The sequence below is a fragment of the Phocoena phocoena genome, chromosome 2 (genome assembly GCF_963924675.1).
Source record: "Phocoena phocoena chromosome 2, mPhoPho1.1, whole genome shotgun sequence".
Classification (NCBI taxonomy): Eukaryota; Metazoa; Chordata; class Mammalia; order Artiodactyla; family Phocoenidae; genus Phocoena; species Phocoena phocoena.
Genome location: NC_089220.1, coordinates 138464223 through 138483839, shown reverse-complemented (window position 1 = coordinate 138483839; position 19617 = coordinate 138464223). Strand labels below are relative to the sequence as shown.

At 53.2% G+C, this 19617-nt stretch overlaps 1 protein-coding gene across 2 annotated transcripts; it reads left to right on the top strand.

The window, feature by feature from the left end:
- The first annotated feature begins 4305 nt into the window (after nucleotides 1-4305).
- On the top strand, nucleotides 4306-17957 carry MFGE8 (milk fat globule EGF and factor V/VIII domain containing). Of its 2 annotated transcripts, XM_065872878.1 has the most exons (9): nucleotides 4306-4428; nucleotides 7043-7171; nucleotides 7558-7689; nucleotides 9899-10080; nucleotides 10501-10656; nucleotides 11344-11488; nucleotides 15991-16175; nucleotides 17277-17432; nucleotides 17554-17957. In XM_065872878.1, the coding sequence occupies exons 1-9, from the start codon at nucleotides 4356-4358 to the stop codon at nucleotides 17689-17691; spliced, it is 1296 nt and encodes a 431-aa protein (XP_065728950.1). In that variant the 5' UTR covers nucleotides 4306-4355; the 3' UTR covers nucleotides 17692-17957. The 2 variants fall into 2 exon arrangements, with proteins under 2 accessions (XP_065728950.1, XP_065728951.1); XM_065872879.1 differs by lacking the exons at nucleotides 7043-7171; nucleotides 7558-7689 and having other exon boundaries at nucleotides 4356-4428; nucleotides 17554-17691.
- The last annotated feature ends 1660 nt before the right edge of the window (nucleotides 17958-19617 follow it).

Genomic DNA, 19617 nt, shown 5'->3' with positions numbered 1-19617 from the left:
CATATTTATTCTCCAGCGCTGGCCCCTGGCCCTTGGCCTTTGGCTTAAAAACAAAAGAAGGTTGTTCATTCCCTGGGCTGAGATATTTGCTCATAGATCATGATGTGTGCTTTGAGCATGTGGTCTTGGAAAGGGGGTGTGCATTTGGAGAGTGTGAGGATGGGACTGCTGTGCTATTCTGCTCCAGCCCATGTGATGCCTGCATTCACAGATGCTGGAGAGCTGAAGAGGAGGGGCTGGACCAGGCAAACTCTTCCTTCCTCTCCACCTGGATGGAGTTGGGCAGTGTTGACAAATACGTAATTGTAAACCGGCATCTTAGAGAGAGCGTAGACCTCAGAGATCACCTGTCCTCACTGTGCCTCTCAAACACTGTCTCCCTGACACATGCCCTTTGCTTAAATCTCTCCAGTCACAGGGACCCCACTGCCTATAACACCAATCTGTCTCCCAACGCATACATAGCTGCTGTCATTGGAGAGCATTTGAGCACTTTCTGGATGCTCCAGGCTCATCTTACATTCTCCCTGTCCTAGAAACAGCCATTTCTCCAAGGAACTCTCATCCCTTTTATTGGCGAATGGTATTGGAGACCAAGGTCTGAGCACTGAGGTGCTCATTGCTACCGGGGTGTCACTGTTTCTAGTCCCTCTCAGCAGGCAGAGCTAGGAAATAAACATATGTATTATAACCCTTGTATACACACATATCTATAATAATTTCTGTACCTACCCGTCTGTATCTAGGTTAAGTTAAACACGAAGTCCTACTGGTATCTCTGATTAATGTAGTACCATGTGGATTATTCCAGCCTCCTCCCTTGCTTATCTATAACTTCCTTCTCCAACAGTGAGAAGTCTGACTCCTACCATCAACCATCCATTTACTTACTTGTTTAAGCCCCAGCATACATGCGCATGTTAACCAGAATCCCCATGAAAAACAATTTTAGTGACTTTTATTGACTTTACTGACTAGGTTTCAGGGATTATGTACAGTTCCGTTTGTCTTTAGCCTTATAGTTTCCAGTCAAAACACTGTTTTCCAAAGTTACTTAGGTCAGTTCCTCTCCACTCCACTTCTCTCCTCATATAACAACAACTCGCACTGACGTTTTGTCATACATTTGCAATAAAGTTAGATTCTTTTGTCACAATCTGGTGCCCCCCAGCATCCCGGTTGATTTTTTAAAATTTGCATATGTTAAATTTCACTCTTTGTGCTATAGTGTCTATGGATTTGGCAGTTGGGTAGCATCATGTATCTACCATCCTAGTATTATACAGAATATTCCATCACCTAAAAACTCCCCCATACTTCCCCTTTGCGGTTAACCACTCCTGCTTCCCCAAACCCCTGGCAACCACTCATCCATTTTTCATCCCTATAGTTTTACTTTTCCCAGAACGTTATGTGAATGAAATCATATAACATTTAGCTTTTTTGGTCTGTCTTCTCTATCTTAGCAAAATGTGTTTAAGATTCATCCGTGTTGTCGTGTGAATCAATATCTCAGTACTTTTTATCACAGATAACTATTCCATCATATGGTTACACCACAGTTTGCCAATTCACCTATTGAAGGACATCTTGGCTGCTTCCAGTTTTTGATGACTATGAATGAAGCTGCTGTAAACATTTGTGTACAGGTTTTCATGTTGACATATGTTTTAATTCACTTGGGTAAGCATCTAGAGTGTAACTGCTCCTGGGTCATATGGTAAGTCTATATTAAACTTTATAAGAAACCACCAAACTGTCTTCCAAAATGGCTGTACCATCTTGCAGCCTCATGGGCAGTGAATGAGAGTTCCTGTTGCTCTGCATCATTGTCAGCATTTGGTATGAGCAAGTTTTGTTGGATTTTAGCCATTCCAGTAGGTCTGCAGTGGTATTAAATGGTTGTTTGCATTTTTATTTTCTTAGTGAAAAATTACGTTGAGCATCTCTTCATATGCTTATTTACCATCCATTTATCTCCTTTGTCAGTTTAGATTTTTTGCCCGTTTAAAAAGCTGGATTGTGTGTTTTCTTATTTTTGAGTTTTAACAGTTCTTTATTCTGGATACATGTTCTTTACAACATATGTGATTTGCAAATGTTTTCTTAGTGTGAGGCTTGTCTTTAATTCTCTTAACAGTGTTTTCACAGAGCAAACTGTTTACTTTTGATAAAGTCCAACTTATCAATTTTTCTTTCATGGATCCTGCTTTTAGTATTGCATTTCAAGCTCATCACCCAAACAGAAGTCATGCAGACTTTCTTCTAGAAGTTTTATAGTTTTCTGTTTTAGAGTTAGGTCTATGATCCATTTTGAGTTAAATTTTGTGTAAGATGTGAAGTTTAACTTTGTTTTTATTATTTTTTTGGCATATAGACATCTGATTCTTCCAGTACCATTAATTGAAAGAACCATCCTTTTTCCATTGTATTGCCACGGCACCTTTGTCAAAATTCAGTTGACCATATCGGTGTATACATTGTGGTCAATTTCTGAGCTCTCTGTTCTGTTCCTTTCTCAGAGCTTTTGCTTCCTCAGATCCTTCTAAGGCTGGCTTCTTATTCAGGGTCAGTGTGAAAATTACCTTTTTAAAGAGGCCTTTCTGGGCCACCCTGTTTAAACATGTCCCCCTTTCCTCCTCCTTATTCAAATCACATCATATTGTTGTGTTGTCTTTGCAGCACTAAGACCTGAAATTATCTAGTACTGGGTAAGAAAGTATTCAGGCCAAGGAGATACCATCCCACTGAACTCTAATCACATTTTTGTATTGTTCATTTCCCGTGTAAAAACTACACAAGATTTTTGTACATTAACCTTGTATCCTGTGACCTCGCTCAACTCATTTATTGGTTTTAATAGACTTTTTTTTTTTTTGGTGTGTGGATTCTTTAGATTTTTCTATATATGAGTGTGTCATCTGTGAATAGAGACAGAGATAGTGTTACTTCTTCCTTTCCAACCTCGATGTCTTTTATTTCTACTTCTTGCCTAATTGTCCTGGCTAGAACGTTCATTGCAGTGTTGAATAGAAGGGGTGAGAGCAGATCTCTTTATCTTGTTGCTGATTGTAGGGGAAACATTCAGTCTTTCACCATTAAGCATGATATTAGTTGTGAGTTTTTCATAGATATTCTATATCAGGTGAGAAAGCTCCCTTTTACTCCTGGTTTGTTGATTGTTTTATCATGAAGGGTTTTTTTTTACCAAATGCGTTTTCTGTGGCTATGGAGTTGATCATAGGTAGTGATTTTCCTTCTGAATAGTTTTAAGAAGGGCCTCCTGCCAGTAGTTATGTCTGACTCTAGTCCCAACTTAGGTATCAACATACCTGGTAGGGGAGATATCTGGCTGCTCTTTTTTTTTTTTTTTCCTGTGTCTAGTCTGACTAGAACACTATTATTAAAATTATTATTATTTTTTGTAAATATGTAATACCTGCACACGATAAAAAAGAATCATTTAGGAAAGAGTCAACCATGACAAGCAAGTCTCTTCCCACCCTGACACCCTGCTTACCTTCCTCTTTAGCAACTGCTATGCTCATTTCCTGGAATATTGAGGTGCTTTCCTGCTACAAGGGCCGAGGTGAATAGTTGCCCCAGAGACTTTATGGCCTGAAAATCCTCAAGTATTTTCTACGTGGCCCTTTACAGAAAAAGTATGCTGATTCCTTTTTTTTTTTTTTAGTCTCTTACCATTTCAAAGGATGCCGCTATGATATACTATGATATCGCTGTGTATGTCATTTTATACGTGTGAGTTTTGGTAGAGTGAATTCCTGTAAGTGGAATTGCTAGGTCTTACTGTCTCAGCATTTGTCATTTTCATAGATACTACCACACAGCTCTCTTGATAACTTGAACCAGTTTACATTTTCTCCCTTGAGCCCGTTCCCGTAGCTTCGCACTAACGGTGCGCTAATAATTTGATACTTAACAATCTAATAACTGAAACATGGTACTCGTAATTTGCATTTTTCTTATTATGAATAAGGTTTAGCATATTTTCTGAAGCCAACAGTTAAAAAATCAAAAAGCAAAGAACAAACAATTCCTTCTGAGCCCTTTCTAGCCCAGTCGACTCAGGACTCAGGGCCTGGTCACCACCAACACCACGCGGGATGCCGGGCGTGGCCGGAGCTGGAGTGGGTGGCCGCGGAGCCCTCGGTCCCCCCCCATCCCCTCCCAGCCGCGGAGCCCCGCCCCGAGTCCGCCTCTGGCGGGCCTGGGCGGAGCACGTGGCCCAGGGGGAGGTGCTGCGCTGCCTGATTTATTCCCGTCCAGGAGAAGGAGTGAGAACCGCCGGGTCTGAACAGCCCAAGGGCCGGGTCTCGGGCCCGCATCTCCACACCATGCCGTGCCCCCGTGTGCTGGCCGCGCTCTGCGGCGCGCTCCTCTGCGCCTCGGGACTCTTCGCCTTCTCTGGTGAGTCGATCGCGCCGCCCTCTCGCCCTCGCCCCTCCTCTCCGCGCCGCTCGGAAGTTCGCCGCCGCGCCCTCCCTCTACTTCCACTGTTTACAAACTTGGTCAAAGAGCCGGCGCCAAGCGGAGGGGCGACCTCTCCGGCTGCGCCCGGGAGGGAGGCGGGGATGCTCTCGGCCTCTCCTGCTGTCTCCGCGCCGGAGGGCTTTTGGCGGTGATAGAGGCTTGAGCGCTGGGCGGGGACTCGGGACACTGGGTGACAGCCCAGCCTCCCCCAGGGATGTGGTTTACACAGAACAAAGGAATCCGCTGTGTTGGGCCTCTCTTTTCCCATCTGTAAAATGAGGCCATTGAACTGTGTCTGACTCGCGCGCTCCTTCCACCAGGAAGTTTCTAGGACTCTTGTATTGATAAGTCTTCTCCAGCCAACCTTCCCTGGTAACTCCCTTCCCAGCCCTGGCGGCTGGTCAGTTCACTGGAATTTTATCCTCTGCTTCAAAGTAGGTGTCTGGTCAGATAAGCGAAGGGCTGGGGAGTCGGTGGAATGGAAGGGCCTCCAGCTGGGACCCAAGAGGGGGCGAGGAGCCTGGGGAGGGACTTGGAAAAGGGCTCCCTCCTGAGGTGGCGGCTCCTGACTACCCCCCTCCCCCTGCGGCCTTGGGCTGCTGCTTTATCTTCCTTGGTCCTCCTCCCCCGCCTAGGACGCATCCTGCTGGCAGCTGGGCCTCCAGCAGGGTGGTCATCATTTTCTCATAGAAATTGGATTGGCTGAAGCAAGTTGGGGGTGGGTGGGTGGGTCCCAGATGAGCCCTGGCTGTGCCATCCGGTGCCAGTCTGACCCCCAGGCTTGGAGTGGAAGCCTAAGGCCTCTCCAAGCTCCCCTGAGACATGGAGAGCTGGCTGGGTCTTAAAAGTCCCTTGCCACTCCTCTCTGGCTCCAGAGCCTGAGCCCTGGCAAAATGTCCCTGGGGAAATCTCCCAAAGAGGGTAGGACACTGAAATCCCAAAGGTGGTTTTGTGGAGGGTGACCTGGCTTTGTGGGAAGGGGGAAGTACCACAGCTGCAGTGCACAGGTGAGTCAGTCAAGGGCCTGCCAGATAGGGGAGACCTTTCCCTTTCCCTTTTGCCCACTCACCTGCTTTGCCCTGGAACAGTACAGGGAGAGGGCACTTTGGGAGGGGGAGAGAGGGGAGTTGGACCTTGCCTGGTCGGGAGCCCAGGGCTCTGGCCATTCTCAAGCCTCTGCCGTGGCAGTGCCCACCGCCTGTCAGGTCAGGGAGGGGATTAACCTGCTATTTAAAGCCAGTGACTAATAGCTCATTGGGAGCCTCCTTAAGCTCCCGAGGCCCACGCTGAGGTGGAGCTCTGAGGCCTCCATTGCTCATTAACAGTGTTCCCTTCCCTGGAGCCCCCGCCCTGGTGTCTGGGGCTTTGGGATCTCAGGAGGGCCTCCAGCCTGGGATGGCTTGACTCTGCAGTGAGGAAAAAAGATGTCTCATGTTTTACCCCAAATGACAGGTTTGGGTGTGGGGTCTGAGGCAGCCCTTCTGGGATGCTAAGTTCAGCTAGAAGGTGCTCTGCAGGCCTGGCTGACCTAGTGGGCTGAAGTTCACTCGAGTCAAGGGATTGGGGACAGGCTAACAGTACACATCTGTCAGCCAGGCCCCCAGCCAGAAGCTGTGATGTCCTCTCTAGCCCTCTTCACACCTCTACTCGTTGTCCAGTTTTTCTCAAATCTGTCCTCCTTCCTCACCCCTTCGCCTGACTTCCTGTCTTACCAGGAGGCCTGTGACAGCCTCCCTGATGCTCTCCTGGTTTCCTACCTCACCTGCTCCCGTCCTGTTTCCACACAGAGCCAGAGGGATCTTTGTGTAGCTACAGGATGCCTCCCCACCCTGAGCAGTGCATCCACATCTCTGCAGATGGCCTTTGCTTGACATTCTCCATCCCCAACTAAGAAATGGCTTCCCCACTCCCACCTCATGCTTGAGAATCTCTGACTTTTTTTTCCTGGTGGACAATGGTGGGGAGACTAAAGCAAGGTTAAGAGCCCTTGTTCTGCAGGCTGAAAAGTCTAAACTTGTCATTCTTAAGAGTCCCTACCAGTCTCCCTTTTCAGCGACGTCTTACTGTTCTCCAGCATACCATGTCCTCTGTGCTTCTGCTTTTCTGAAGAAAGTTCTTTCCTCATTCCCCAGGCTGACACCCTCCCACTCTGACTTTTTTTTTGGCCATGCCACAGGGCATGTGGGATCTTAGTTCCCTGACCAGGGATCGAACCTGTGCCTCCTGCATTGGAAGCACAGAGTCTTAACCACTGGACCGACAGGGAAGCCCCTCCCTCTCTGACTTTTAAAGTAGCTCAAATGTCCCCACCTCTGAAACTTCCTGCTCCCTGGCAGAAACCATCCTCCGCTGGCCCCTCATGCAGGCTTCCGTCAGAGCTCATGGCCCCTCTTCATTATGTGGTGACTTGTCTGCTGCTTTCCTCTGGCTTCTTGAGGCCTAGACTGCATCTGATTTCTCTGTCTTAGGGGCCCAGGATGTACATGGTAGTTGGCCCCCCAGATATTTACTCAATGAACGACTTGTTCCTGACTCAGAACTGTTATTGCAGGTGACTTCTGTGACTCCAGCCAGTGCCTGCATGGTGGGACCTGCTTGTTGGACCAGGACAGAAAACCCCCCTTCCACTGCCTCTGCCCTGAAGGCTTCACGGGCCTCATATGCAATGAGACTGAGAGAGGTACCCGCCCTGGGACATACCTGCCGCTTCCCATTGGCTCCCAGTTGCAGCCCAGGCTGCTGGGCTGAGCTCCTCCCGAAGTGGACACTGGTCCCCAGCACCCCTCCTGTTGCCCGCCAGCTTTTCCCTGGAAGCTCCCAGGCCACTTGGAAAGCTGGGTGCTTCCTTCACTTGGGCTGACTCACCTACCCGTGACCCTTCTTGGCTCCAGGCTGGCCCAGGCCCCATCGGGCAGATTGGGAGGGGGGAGGGACGAGATGGTTGGGGGAAGCGGGCAGTGGGCCAAGTTTGGGTGGAGGGTCCTTTTGGGCTTGGCCCATCTGCTTCTGCCTGTCCCCAGCTCCTTCCTGATCACCTGCCCATCTCACCTGCCTCCCTCTCCCCAGGTCCCTGTTTCCCAAATCCCTGCCACAGTGATGCCGAATGCCAGGTGATTGACGACTTCCACCGAGGGGATGTCTTCACCCAGTACATCTGCAAGTGCCCTCATGGCTACACAGGCATCCACTGTGAGATCGGTGAGTATCTGGGGGTGCCTGTTCCAGGGGGCAGACCCTGAGCCACAGTCCTGGCAGCCCAGGCAGTGTGCTGGCCTTATTCCTGGGTCAGGGTGCATTGAGGCAGGGGACAGAGCCTCAGTTAGGCCGGGGTGGTGTGTGGGGGAGGGGCAGGGGACCCTGTTGTCCCTCCCCAGGCTTCTTCCTGCCTGGCCCTCTCTCCTGGGACTACAGGCCAGGCCTGATGTCTCTGCAGGGGAGTGAGGGCTGGTGGTAACCCCAGAGGTCGTGGGAGTGTTATTTTATGTCACCATGAACCAGACACACAGCATTAGGGTAAAGTCTTGACATTTTTCTACCAAGAGGGGAAAACCAACAGATTCTTAATCTTTTGGGGCCCAGGAGATTAGTTAATAAGGTTTGAGCCTCGGGGTCTGACAGTTCTGGCCCAGGTCTGACCTCTGGCTTCATCACAGAGCTCTGGGAAGAGGGAGAGGCCTGGGCAGGCTGGGTCATCCCCTCACGGTCAGGCGCTCAGAGGCCCTGCGTGTGCAGAGAGGCTGACCTGCCTGGCCTGCTTGGTCATCCACGTGGCCACAGACCGGTGCTGGGCGGGTACCTGGCAGACCTGGCCAGCATTGTCTGTGCACGGCATCTCCCTCCTGGCCTGGCTGGGGTCCCTCCCACAAACCAGGACTCTTCTTCACCTGCTGTGGGGCGCGTGAGGCCATGTCTAGGTGCAGGGGTAGGGGAAGTAGGGGTGGCGGTGCCAGACGTCTGCAGTCCAGTGGCTCTGTCACTGAGCACTGCGGGCAGGGGGCTGGTGGTCCTGCTGTAGGCAGATGTGGGGCTGGGCTCCGGGAGGAGGAGGGAGGGCAGGGCCAGCCCGGTGGGAGCCGGCTCCTGGGGGAGAGCAGATGAAGTGCCTGTGACGCCCTTCATCTTAGAGGAGACAGCCCCGAGGGCCTGGGCCCTGGGCCCTGGGCTGAGGCCGATGTGTCTGAGATACTGGGTGGAGGAATGCGGAGGGGCAGGGTCGCCAAAGCTGACAGAGCCCTGGGTGGGGCCAGGTGGGCCCACTAATTATGCTGCTGGGAGCCCAGGTAACCCTGGGTGTGCCTGAGTGGGGATTACTCATCTAGCCTCCTTCTTCTTCTCGGCCTGGGGCCTGTCCCAGGCTGGATATGGCAGCACCTGGGGCAGAAGGCAGGAGGCGACCACAAAGCTGGAGGAACACCCCCAGAGAGACCTTTGCAGCCCCTCCTTATCTGTTACATGGTGTGTTTCCTTGGAGCCCACCAGGACCCCACAGGCCCAAAGAATGCACGTTTGGGGCCCTCTGGGTGTGGGCATGGGGGCTGTGCGGACAGAGCAGAGCAGACCTGGCTTCAGGTCTCTGCTCAGCCAGTGGCCGGCTCTGATCTCAGGTGTATGGCCTCCCTTGTGCCTCACTCTCCCTGCGAGAATGTCAGACACCAAGCTTGGCGTGAGCCTGGGATTTTGGAATAAGAGTGGATCTGTCCCGGGTTCTCTGCTTGGGAGCTGAGCCCCAGGCACACAGGCTCAGCCCCCAAGGACCACATCGCTTGGCCAGGGGCAGCTTCCCAGATGGCTGGGTCAGGACCAGTAGCTAGAAGGGGCAAAGGGTATGAGGGAAAACAGAATGGCACTCGCACCCCATCCAGAAAACTCCTGCCAGTGGGATTCTAGAAACCTCCAGGCAGATGTGCTTCTTGCTTTATGTGCAGTACGAGTACTGTTCACTGCTGTCTGAGGCGTCGCTTCTTCCGCAGCCATCCTCCTGGGGGAGCCAGGGACCGGGCTGGGTGTGGCGGTCCTGCTGATGGGGCGGGGGCACGAAGGAAGAGGAGGCCACGCTGCTATTCACTCAGCAGCCCACCCCCACCTCGAATAATTGCTGCTCCATATCCTGTAAGAACGAGACCACCTCCTGCAGCCTGCTGGGGGACACCAGCTGCCAGTCATGGCAGTACCATGAGTGCCGGCCTGCCCTAGAACCTTCTGGCAGCCCAGGGTCCCAACCCCCAGTGACTCTGCCCAGCCCCTCTCTTCCTCACTGTGCACCTTGTCTTGGTATCTCCTCCTTGGCCTTCGTTGTCCCTTCATGGTCTCTGCTCTGGGTCCCCGGCAGAGGCCACACTGTCTTGTTCTTGTGTCCTCTGGGCCCCGCATGCTCAGGTGGCCCTCTGACTGACCCCTCCCCCCTCAGTCTGCACCTCGCCGCTGGGTATGGAGACGGGCGCTATCGCCGACTCCCAGATCTCCGCCTCGTCCATGCACTTGGGTTTCATGGGTTTGCAGCGCTGGGCCCCGTATCTGGCCCGCCTGCACCTCACGGGCATTGTCAACGCATGGACATCCAGCAACTACGACAGAAGCCCCTGGATCCAGGTATGGAAGGGACGGCTCAGGGGTGCGTAGGGTGATGGGAATGAAGAAGGTGGGATGAGTGCACCTGCATTTGGGGGTCACCATGGGAGGATTCATAACCGGGATCCAGGTAGCATGGTAGCAGCTTCCCACGGGTGAAGTATCTTTAAGTAGAGGGCAGCTTTGGGGGGCCTGGAGTGCGTGGGCAGGATGAGGGGGAGTGAACACTAGGCTGTAGAGGGGCTCTTTGCACTGTGCGAGGCCTCTGGAAGCTTGTCCTTGTGTGCTTCCCTGAGCACTGGGCCCAAAGCCTGGAGAGGGCCGGATGAGAAAGCCGCCCTTATTTGTCCTGCTTGGGTTGTTCTCCTTCTGGGCTGGGGGAGTGATGGCGGTGAAAAGAACCTGGGAGATAGGGGTTCTGTCCTTCCTGTCCTGGTCCAGGTGAACCTGATGCGGAAGATGCGGGTGACGGGTGTGGTGACGCAGGGTGCTAGCCGTGCAGGCAGTGCTGAGTACCTGAAGACTTTCAAGGTGGCCTACAGCACCAATGGGCGCAAGTTCCAGTTCATCCAGGGTGCAGGGGAGTCAGGAGATAAGGTGAGGTTTGTCGTGAGCCCTAAAGAAGGGCTGTGGTCAGCAACCCCTGGGGCTCCAGCGCCGTTTGAGGGCCCCCAATGAGGTGAGAGTGCCCTGGGTGATTGGCCATGAGGTGGGTTTTCAGGTGTATCTTGGTTTGAAGAATTTGGGAAACCCAGATTGTGCCTGTGCTCTGTGGTTAAAAGTAATAGCCCCACTTTATAGATAAGAATAGTGAGACTCAAAAAGGTTCAGTGACTCGTTGAGGGTGGCGGTAGTGGTGGATATGGGATGCATTCAGAGCCGTCAGGGATACCATGTACAGTCATACAGGTTGTATACTGGTGTAATTACTGAGTCAGCACCATCCACGTCATGTTTGTGTACTTCTATCTGTGGGAAAATTGTTATAAAAACGTCTTTTGAGAAAGGAGTACCTTTTCCTAATTTGCACAGAGGCACCCTATAGATCACAGGTGGCCCTGTGCAAAAGACGGGGCTTTATGCCCAGGCCCCATGGTGACCAAGGTAGATCTGAAAAAGGGAATCTGTGTTGAGGGCTGTGAGGTGGCCAGAGGAAGGGCTGAGCCCCTCCTGGCTCTGCTAAGCCCACCTCTGCCTCCAGGCCCAAAGAGGAAGGGGAGACCACCCCAGGAAGTGGGACTGCCCACACTGACCCACTCCTCCAATCTGCCTCTTCTCTCCTAGATATTTATGGGTAATGTGGACAACAGCGGCCTGAAGGTCAACCTGTTTGAAACCCCTCTGGAGGTGCAGTATGTGAGACTGGTGCCCATGATCTGCCACCGGGGCTGCACCCTTCGCTTTGAGCTCCTTGGCTGTGAGTTGAATGGTGAGTGCTGGAGGCTGTGTAATCCTCGGAGATGGCTTTCCCTGCCCCCTCTTTTCTCAGCCAGGCTGAGCTGAGTAGGGTGGCAGCAAGGCCCAGGAACCTGGGCTCTCACAGGAGATGGCCCACAAGAGGGATCATCTGGCCATCAGCAGTCCTGCCCAGGTGTTTGCTCTTTGCTGGTCGGTAGAGGAAAAAAGACACCACTTCAATTTTCAAAATATTTTCGCTTAACTCTGATTGGTTCCTTGAGCTTCTAGAACATGTAGCATTAGTTCTGTTTTGCAGATGTCAGTTCCACGAGGGCAAGGAGTTTGTTTTGTTCACTGCTGCATTCCCAGTGCCTAGAACAGAGCCTGGCTCATAGGCACTCAGTAAATATTGATGGATGAGTGAGTGAATGAATGAATGAGGAAAATGAGGCCCAGATAAATTGTTTATCAGGGGCACACAGCTGGTAGGTATTAAAAGTTGGTCTGAATTCCTGGGCTTCTGACACCTACCCATCCACTGTTTCTTCCCCCAAACCTGTAGCCTGCATTCAAGAGAAACATGGGGACTTCTAGGGTCATAGGGCTGGAGATGGTGCTTTCTTTTTAAAGATTTTTTTTTGATGAGGACAATTTTTAAAGTTTTTATTGATTTTGTTACTATATTGCTTCTGTTTTATGTTTTGGTTTTTTGGCTGAGAGGCATATGGGATCTTAGCTCCCTGACCAGGGATCGAACCTGCACTCCCTGCATTGGAAGGTTAAGTCTTAACCACTGGACCTCCAGGGAAGTTCCCTGGGGATGGTGATTCTGCGGTACGCGGGCTTCTCACTGTTGCGGCCTCTCCCGTTGCGGAGCACAGGCTCTGGACGCTCAGGCTCAGCGGCCATGGCTCACGCACGGGCCCAGCCGCTCCGCAGCATGTGGGATCCTCCTGGACCGGGACACGAACCCGTGTCCCCTGCATCGGCAGGCGGACTCTCAACCACTGTGCCACCAGGGAAGCCCGGGGATGGTGATTCTTGTTGCTCTTTCCGGAGAGATTCTCAGATGGAGGGATGGTGGACCAGAAGGGGATAGGTTTCTGCTGAGTCATAAAAAATCTCACCACTGGAGAGGTAAGGGTGCAGAGGTTGGGCTGAGGGCCTTGTCTCTGCCCAGCTCAGCCCAGCCTTGCCTTCTCTGAGGTCTGGATATTTCCCTCTTTTTGCAGCCACAGTGCCACCTGCTGGCCACCGGCAGAACTGTAGGGCTCACTAGGCAGAGCTGCAGAGCAGAGGTGCTCGCTGTCTTTCTCATCTTAACCCAAGACCCACCCTCTGCTCCCCCTTCCACCCCCTGTGGCACCTCTTTCTGTTATCCCGTTCTAGTTACTGCCCAATACCACTCAGAGCTCAGTTCAGTGACTGTCTGGGTTTAGTCTTTTTTTTTAAGTATGAACTTGAGCCAGCATATTCTTGCTCCCAGGGTCACTGCTTTTTGAGCCTAACTGTTCTTTTTTTTAAAAATATTTATTTATTTTGGCTGCACCAGGTCTTAGTTGCGGCATGCGGGATCCTTAGTTGCAGCATGCATGTGGGATCTAGTTCCCCGAACAGGGATCGAACCCAGGCCCCCTGCATGGGGAGCATGGCGTCTTAACTACTGGACCACCAGGAAAGTCCCCCAAGACTAACTGTTTTAAGTGGGGAGTTAAAGACTTTGCCTTTTGCTAAAAGGAAATTCAGGCGATTGGTAAAGGACATAGACAGGTCTGGGGCCCCCCACCCTGGGCTCCTCTCCCTGGAGTCCCTCACTACTCACTGTCATAGTCTGAAGCCTTTGGCTAATTTCCAGCCTAGGCCTGTCACAGCCGGTTACCTCCAAGGCCAAGAGAGGGTGAGTCTGGCAAGCCGAGGAAGTGAAGTTTTTCTGTCTGCTTCCCTCAAGGACTGGACCATCTCCTTTCCCTTGTAGGCATTCCGGTCACCTGGAGAGAGTGTTGGTGTGTGCCTGTGTGCACATGCGTGGGGCTGAGGTCTGGGCATTTCTGGGCATGCCCTGCACCAGGATTCCTCTTCATCAGTGGGCAAGGTGTCCTTGGTGAATTGATTAGTTATTTAACTCAGTAGATAGACATTTATTAAGATATTTATTAAGCTCCTTCTGAGTGCCTGGCTCTAGGGAGCAATATTGGTGAGATTCCTGACCTCATGGAAATTGCATTCTAATGAGGGAGGCTGATGTGAAACAAGGATCAAATAAAAGAAAGGTCAGATAGCAGCAAGAACTATGAAGGAAACATTAGAGGGAGATGTGATGAGGGTGACTTGGGGTGAAGAGAGGGAATGGCATGGGGACTGCTGTGTTGGATGGCATTTGAGTAGAGGCTTGAATGATGGCGATCAAGCCACGTGAAGAACTTGGAAAGGGCATCCCAGGCAAGGAATTGACACATGCGAAGGCCCTGGGGCATGTGAAGGATAGAAGGGAGACCAATGGACCTGGAGCCTAGAGAATGAGGGGTAGCTTGGTGGGTGATGAAGCTGGAGAGGTAGGCAGAGGTGGACCAGGCAGGGGCCACGTAGACCATTTTAAGGATTCAGGTCTTTATCCTGAGAACAAGGGGCAGCCATTGTGGAGGGAGTGCTAATAGGACACGATTAGAGTTGGGTCTAGAAGAGCTCCCTTAGGCTGTATAGGGAGAATGGGGGCAGAGGGCCGCTGTGAGTGAGGGGAGGGACACGTAGGAAGATAAGGTGGCTTGGATCAGGGTGGTGGGGTCAATGGATTGGGCAGATTAGAGCCTTCTACTAAAGTGAGCTCCATGGACCAGAAGAATGAGCATCACCTGGGAGCTTGTAGAAATGCAAACTGCCAGCCCCACCCTTGACTTTCTGAGACAGAATCCTCATATTAACAAGGTCCCCAGGTGATCTATGAGAAGCACAGCTCTGGTACCTCATTTTATAGATGGGGAGTCTGAGGACCAGAGAGGGGAGGGACCTCCCAGGGTTGCATAGCGAGTGGTGGAGCTGACAGTCCTGCTCTCGGCTTGGCGCCCTGCCCAGGGCATTTTATGTGGAAGGCTGTCTGACATGCCGTAAGTGATGGGGGCATGAGCTGCTGGAAGCAGATGATCTGTAGAAGGGTCCCCCATGGGCAAATGATGCCTTGGTGTCCTCTGCAGAGTGTTCCAGCCTTGGGCCGGTCTCATGGCCCTCCAGGTCTGGAGCCGTGGGATGAGCCACCTCCCAGCCCAGCAGCCTCTCTTTGTGGGAGCAGGGTAGAGGTTACCTGGTGCACCACCGTCACGAGGAGATGGTACGATTGGTCGGCATCAGTACACTCTGGAGGCAAATGTCTTCACTGGCAAGGGAGTGAGCGTGTGGGGAGACAGTGAGGTAAAGCACTGGGTACTATAGTCAGCTCCCAGATGGAGCCATGACTTTCCAAGCCCACTCTCCCACTCCTCACTTTGCAAAGGGACAGGCAGTTGTACAGTGGTGATTCTGCCACGTGTGAGACATGCCCATCGTTCTTTTGGGAGTTTTATCTCCTGCCCGTTCCCAAGTGTTCTGGCCACCTGCAGGTGCAGAACAGCCAGCACATTCCTGAGTGTTTGGAGCAGGCCTGAGTGAAACCAAGGCCAGCTTCTCAGGTAGCCCTCCCAGGCCTCTCTGACAGCATGCCAGGTAGTGAGTGTGTGAAGGCCCTCTGGGAGGGGCTGTGGGGCAGGGATACAGGGTTGTTCCTGAGCCCCAGGAATTCTGACTTTTCTGCTTCCACCTGCTAGAGAGCAGGAATATTGTCCTGCTCATCGCTGGGTCACCACCAGGCAGGCCTTCACGGCTCTGGGTTGGTGCAGGAATGGTGGAGATAGTGTCACAGTGTGACATGGTGATGAGGAGTGTGTGTGTGTGTGTGTGAGACTTGGGCACAATGCTTAATGTCTGTCAGCCTCAGTTTTCTCATCTGTGGAATGGGGTTACTAATATCCTCTTCGTTCCGGTTTTTGTGTGGTAGATTAAATGACTGAAGTCAGCACTGAGTCAGTGAGATGATTGTTATTAGCACTCTTGACGGTTATCCCAGGACTCAGCGGTGTGAATAGCAGCTGTACTGTAGGAGTGACAGAGGAAGTGCTGTGAGTCCAGAGAAGGGAGAAGTCCCACCCGAGTGAGGTGGTCAGGGCAGGCTTCTTGGAGGAGGTGTCCCATGAGTCAGGCCTTGAAGGAGGGTGGAGGTGGTGGATCAGGGCCTGCCGTGGTGCAGAGGGAGAAGAGCGGTGGATGATCTGTGCAGAGCAAGTGAGGGGCGCTGGGTGGGAGCTGAGCTGAGGAGTGGGTGGGGCTGTCAGTAAGCAAATAGAATGGTTGGCCCTAAAAGGTGGAAGGATCTTCCGTCTGTTGTCTAAGAGGATGCCAGAGGTCGGTCAGGAGCCACAGAGTTCTTTCCCCTTCACCACCTCACGCTCATACCCCTGGGAGGCTGTGGACCCCAGATCTGGGTGACAGCACCCCCCTTGTTGGCAGGATGCGCCGAACCCCTAGGCCTGAAGGACAACACCATCCCCAGCAAGCAGATCACAGCCTCCAGCTTCTACAAAACCTGGGGCCTCAGTGCCTTTAGCTGGTATCCCTCCTACGCGCGGCTGGATAATCAGGGCAAGTTCAACGCCTGGACCGCCCAGACCAACAGTGCCTCTGAGTGGCTTCAGGTGGGTCAGGCTCCCTCTGGGGTGCAGGGCTGGGGTAGGTTGGCGTTGGGTGGGTTTGGGTGGGGCTGTTGGATCTATGACCCTGGCCCAACCCAGGCTTCTGTTCCCCAAGAGGGAGTTTCTGCACGGCCTTGTTTGTGTTCAGCTTTGCTCCTTCTTCCTCTCATATCCCCACCTTTCTCCTGATTCTGTAACTCCAGAGGGGGGGATGGTGGGGGAGCTCAGTGCTGCTTCCACCAAGGCCCCCAGCCCCAGGTGGTGAGTGTGTGTGTGTGTGTGTGTGTGTGTGTGTGTGTGTAGGGGTAGGGCCACCTCCATTGGCTGCCACAGGGTGATAGGGCTGAGCCCACGTACAGCAGGGCAGGATGGAGGAGGGACACCTCAGGATTTCTCTGCCTGCACTCAGAGGATGCTCTCTAACTTGCTGTCTGAGAACACACCATGTGACAGCCCTTGGATTTCATTGAAATTGGGAAGCACAGGAGAGTCATGGAAAACCAGAGCATCCACTCATTTTATAGATGAGGAAACTGGGTCCCGGCAGGGTGAGGATTTGCCTGGGGCTCACCCGCTTGTTGGCAGTGAGTTGGGTTTGCAGCCTGGGTCTTCGCACTGCTTGCCCAGGGGCAGCCGGCAGGCTCCCTGGGATGGGCAGGGAACTGGGGGGCAGGAGGGGCATCTCTAGGCCCCAACAAGCACATTAGCCTGTGGGGCTGGGTTCCGTGAGGAGCTGCCTGCCTTTGGAGTCCCTCAGGACCAATGTCAGGCTGTGGACAGCCCTGCAGGGGCCTCAGGAGCAGTTCATGTCCCTGTAGGCTATGGCCTTCCCTGTCCCTGTTCCTATCCTATAAGGGGTTGGCAGTGAGTTGGCTGGAGCCCAGGCTCTGAAATCTGAGCTTCATTGCATCAAAGTGCTTAACAGTGTCTGACAAAGTAAGTGGAATTATTTATGCCCATTTTATAGATGGAAAACTGAGGCTCTGCCAAGTGAAGTAGTTTTTCCAAAACTAGATTGTATGCCCCAGTGTGTCTGCCTTTTCCCACCTTACTGGAGATGGTCCAAGCAAAGAAGATGGGGTGGATTTTTTTTTTTTCCTGTAGATTGACCTGGGCTCTCAGAAGCAAGTGACTGGCATCATCACCCAGGGGGCCCGAGACTTTGGCCACATCCAATATGTGGCAGCCTACAAGGTGGCCTATGGTGACGATGGTGTGAACTGGACTGAGTACAGGGACCAGGGGGCCGTGGAAAGCAAGGTGAGTGTGTGTCCAGCTGTCCTTCCCTCCCCACTCCAGGGATGCCCTGCGAGTGGGATCCGGGACCCTGAGGGGAGGAAGGCTGGCTCTGGGGCCCTCCTGACCCCCTCTGTGTCTCTAGATCTTCCCTGGCAACATGGACAATAATTCCCACAAGAAGAACATGTTTGAGGCACCTTTCCTGGCTCGCTTTGTGCGCATCCTGCCTGTGGCCTGGCACAACCGCATCACCCTTCGCGTGGAGCTGCTGGGCTGTTAGTGGTAGGCCCGGCTGCAGTGACCGCAAGGGCCGTGGGGGCACCTGCCCCTTTCCTGGTTCTCCTGGCCTTCTGGGGACCTGCTGCCTTTTCCACCCGTCCTCCTGATTGTAGCTGACCTGGGGGCGGGGGTTTCAGTCGTCTCTCCCTCCCTCCCCCTCCCACGTGCCCGTGGTGCCTACCCCTCATGCCATCCCATTTTCTTAGGCACGGTGGGAGTTGAGTAGGTCTGGGATGGACAGGGAAGGGCGAAGTAGGGCGCGTGGGTCCTCCGTAGCGCCTCTCCCACACCCCCCATTCCCAAGGCCCTGGAGGAATAGGCCCTGAGGCCTCAAGCCGGAGAGTGCTGGTCTCAGGCCCCTCAGCCCTGGGGCATGATGCTGCCACTCTGCTGCTTCCGCCTAGCCCCCTGACACGTCTCCCTCATCTCCCTGGAGACCCCTCTTGCCCCCCCCTCCTGAAGCCTAGAGAGAGACAGAAGTGGGTGGGGTGGGTCTGTGGAGAGATGGGGGAGGAGGTGGCTGGGCCTGGGCCGCCCTCTGTGCTGGTTCTTCACCCCCGAGTACACAGGCAGCTTCCAAAATATATTTATATCACCCCTTGAACTCTGGCTGTGGTTCATCGTTGCTCCGTCAAAATGGGCTTTGACTTGGGCTGGTGTCCCCACCCTGAGTCCTCCCCAGAGTCCCAGCATTCTTGTGTCACCTGCCCGACTATAGAGAGGGAGGAGACTACTGGGGGGGGGGGTCCCACTGGAAGGGCCGGGACTCTTCCCCTCAATTCTCCTCCTCCAGACCCATGCAGCTCCAGGGCCATCGCTGCTGCCAGGTGAGTGCCCGGGGCGGGGCCTATGCAGAGGCTGTCTTCTCAAATGCCTTTGCTCCCTTCCCACGCCAGGAAGACAGGCAGAGGCTGCTGGTTTTCCCCTGCGGCAATTGCCATTTTCTCTGCAACTGGAGCGGTGGGCTGGAGAAACTATTAGAAACTCAGTGAACCTGGGCTGCTTTCAGAGCTGCAGGGGCCCCAGGACGGGGTACAGTGTGGGATGGGAGGGGCCAGGGCTCTGCCAAGTGGGTGGGGCGTTCCTGGCCCAGCACACTGGTTCCTGAGAGGCCACTGGCAACTCCACTCCAGGGCTGGGAGGAGAGCTCCAGGGGTACCCCTCTCCCCCCACCCCCTCACACCATGCAGGGGCCATCAGGAGGTGGCCAGTGGGAGGCAGTGCAGGCCAGTGATCTGGAAGTGGGGCTTGCAGATAAAAGAGGGACTGACTAGCTGGGAAAGGGCATATGAAACCACCCTAGTATTCAGCGCCTTGGGACACAAGATGGATTTTCCAGAACAGACTTTGGGAGCCATGCCTTTGTACACATAGGCACCTCTAGGCAGCAGATCTGGCCATGTGGCTGCCAAAGGGAGGGTGTGGCTTTGTTGGAAGTTCATCAGAGATATTAGTCTGGAAGTGGCTTCCCCTGCAAGAGCTCCTGTTGCCAGGGCTTCTTGGCTGGGCAGGGATGGAATAAAAGGCCCAGGCTGCGGTCTCTGAATGAACTGGGTTTGTGGGGCTCCCCACCCCTGGGGGTCTATTGGCTCACTCCTTCCTGTCTCAGAGCTCTCCTCTGTGGAGCTGCATGGGTTGGGTTTGAAGTCAGTCTTTCTGGGTGGTTGCTGGCTCTAGAACTCCCTCCTGGGAGCATTTCCTACCACCCAACCTGTTCAGGCCTCTCCTGGGAACTTAGCAGACAGTGGGAGAAACAGCCTTTTCCCTCCTGCGTCTCTTGGATGCCTCCTCAATAAGTAACTGCAGTTGAGCCTGGTTAGAAGCAGGAGTCCCACTTGCAGAAGGGGAAACCAAGCATCACTCCCATCTGTCAATTTGTCCCTCTTTGTGGCGTTGAATATTTTCTGTGGGCCAGTCTCATTGGCTG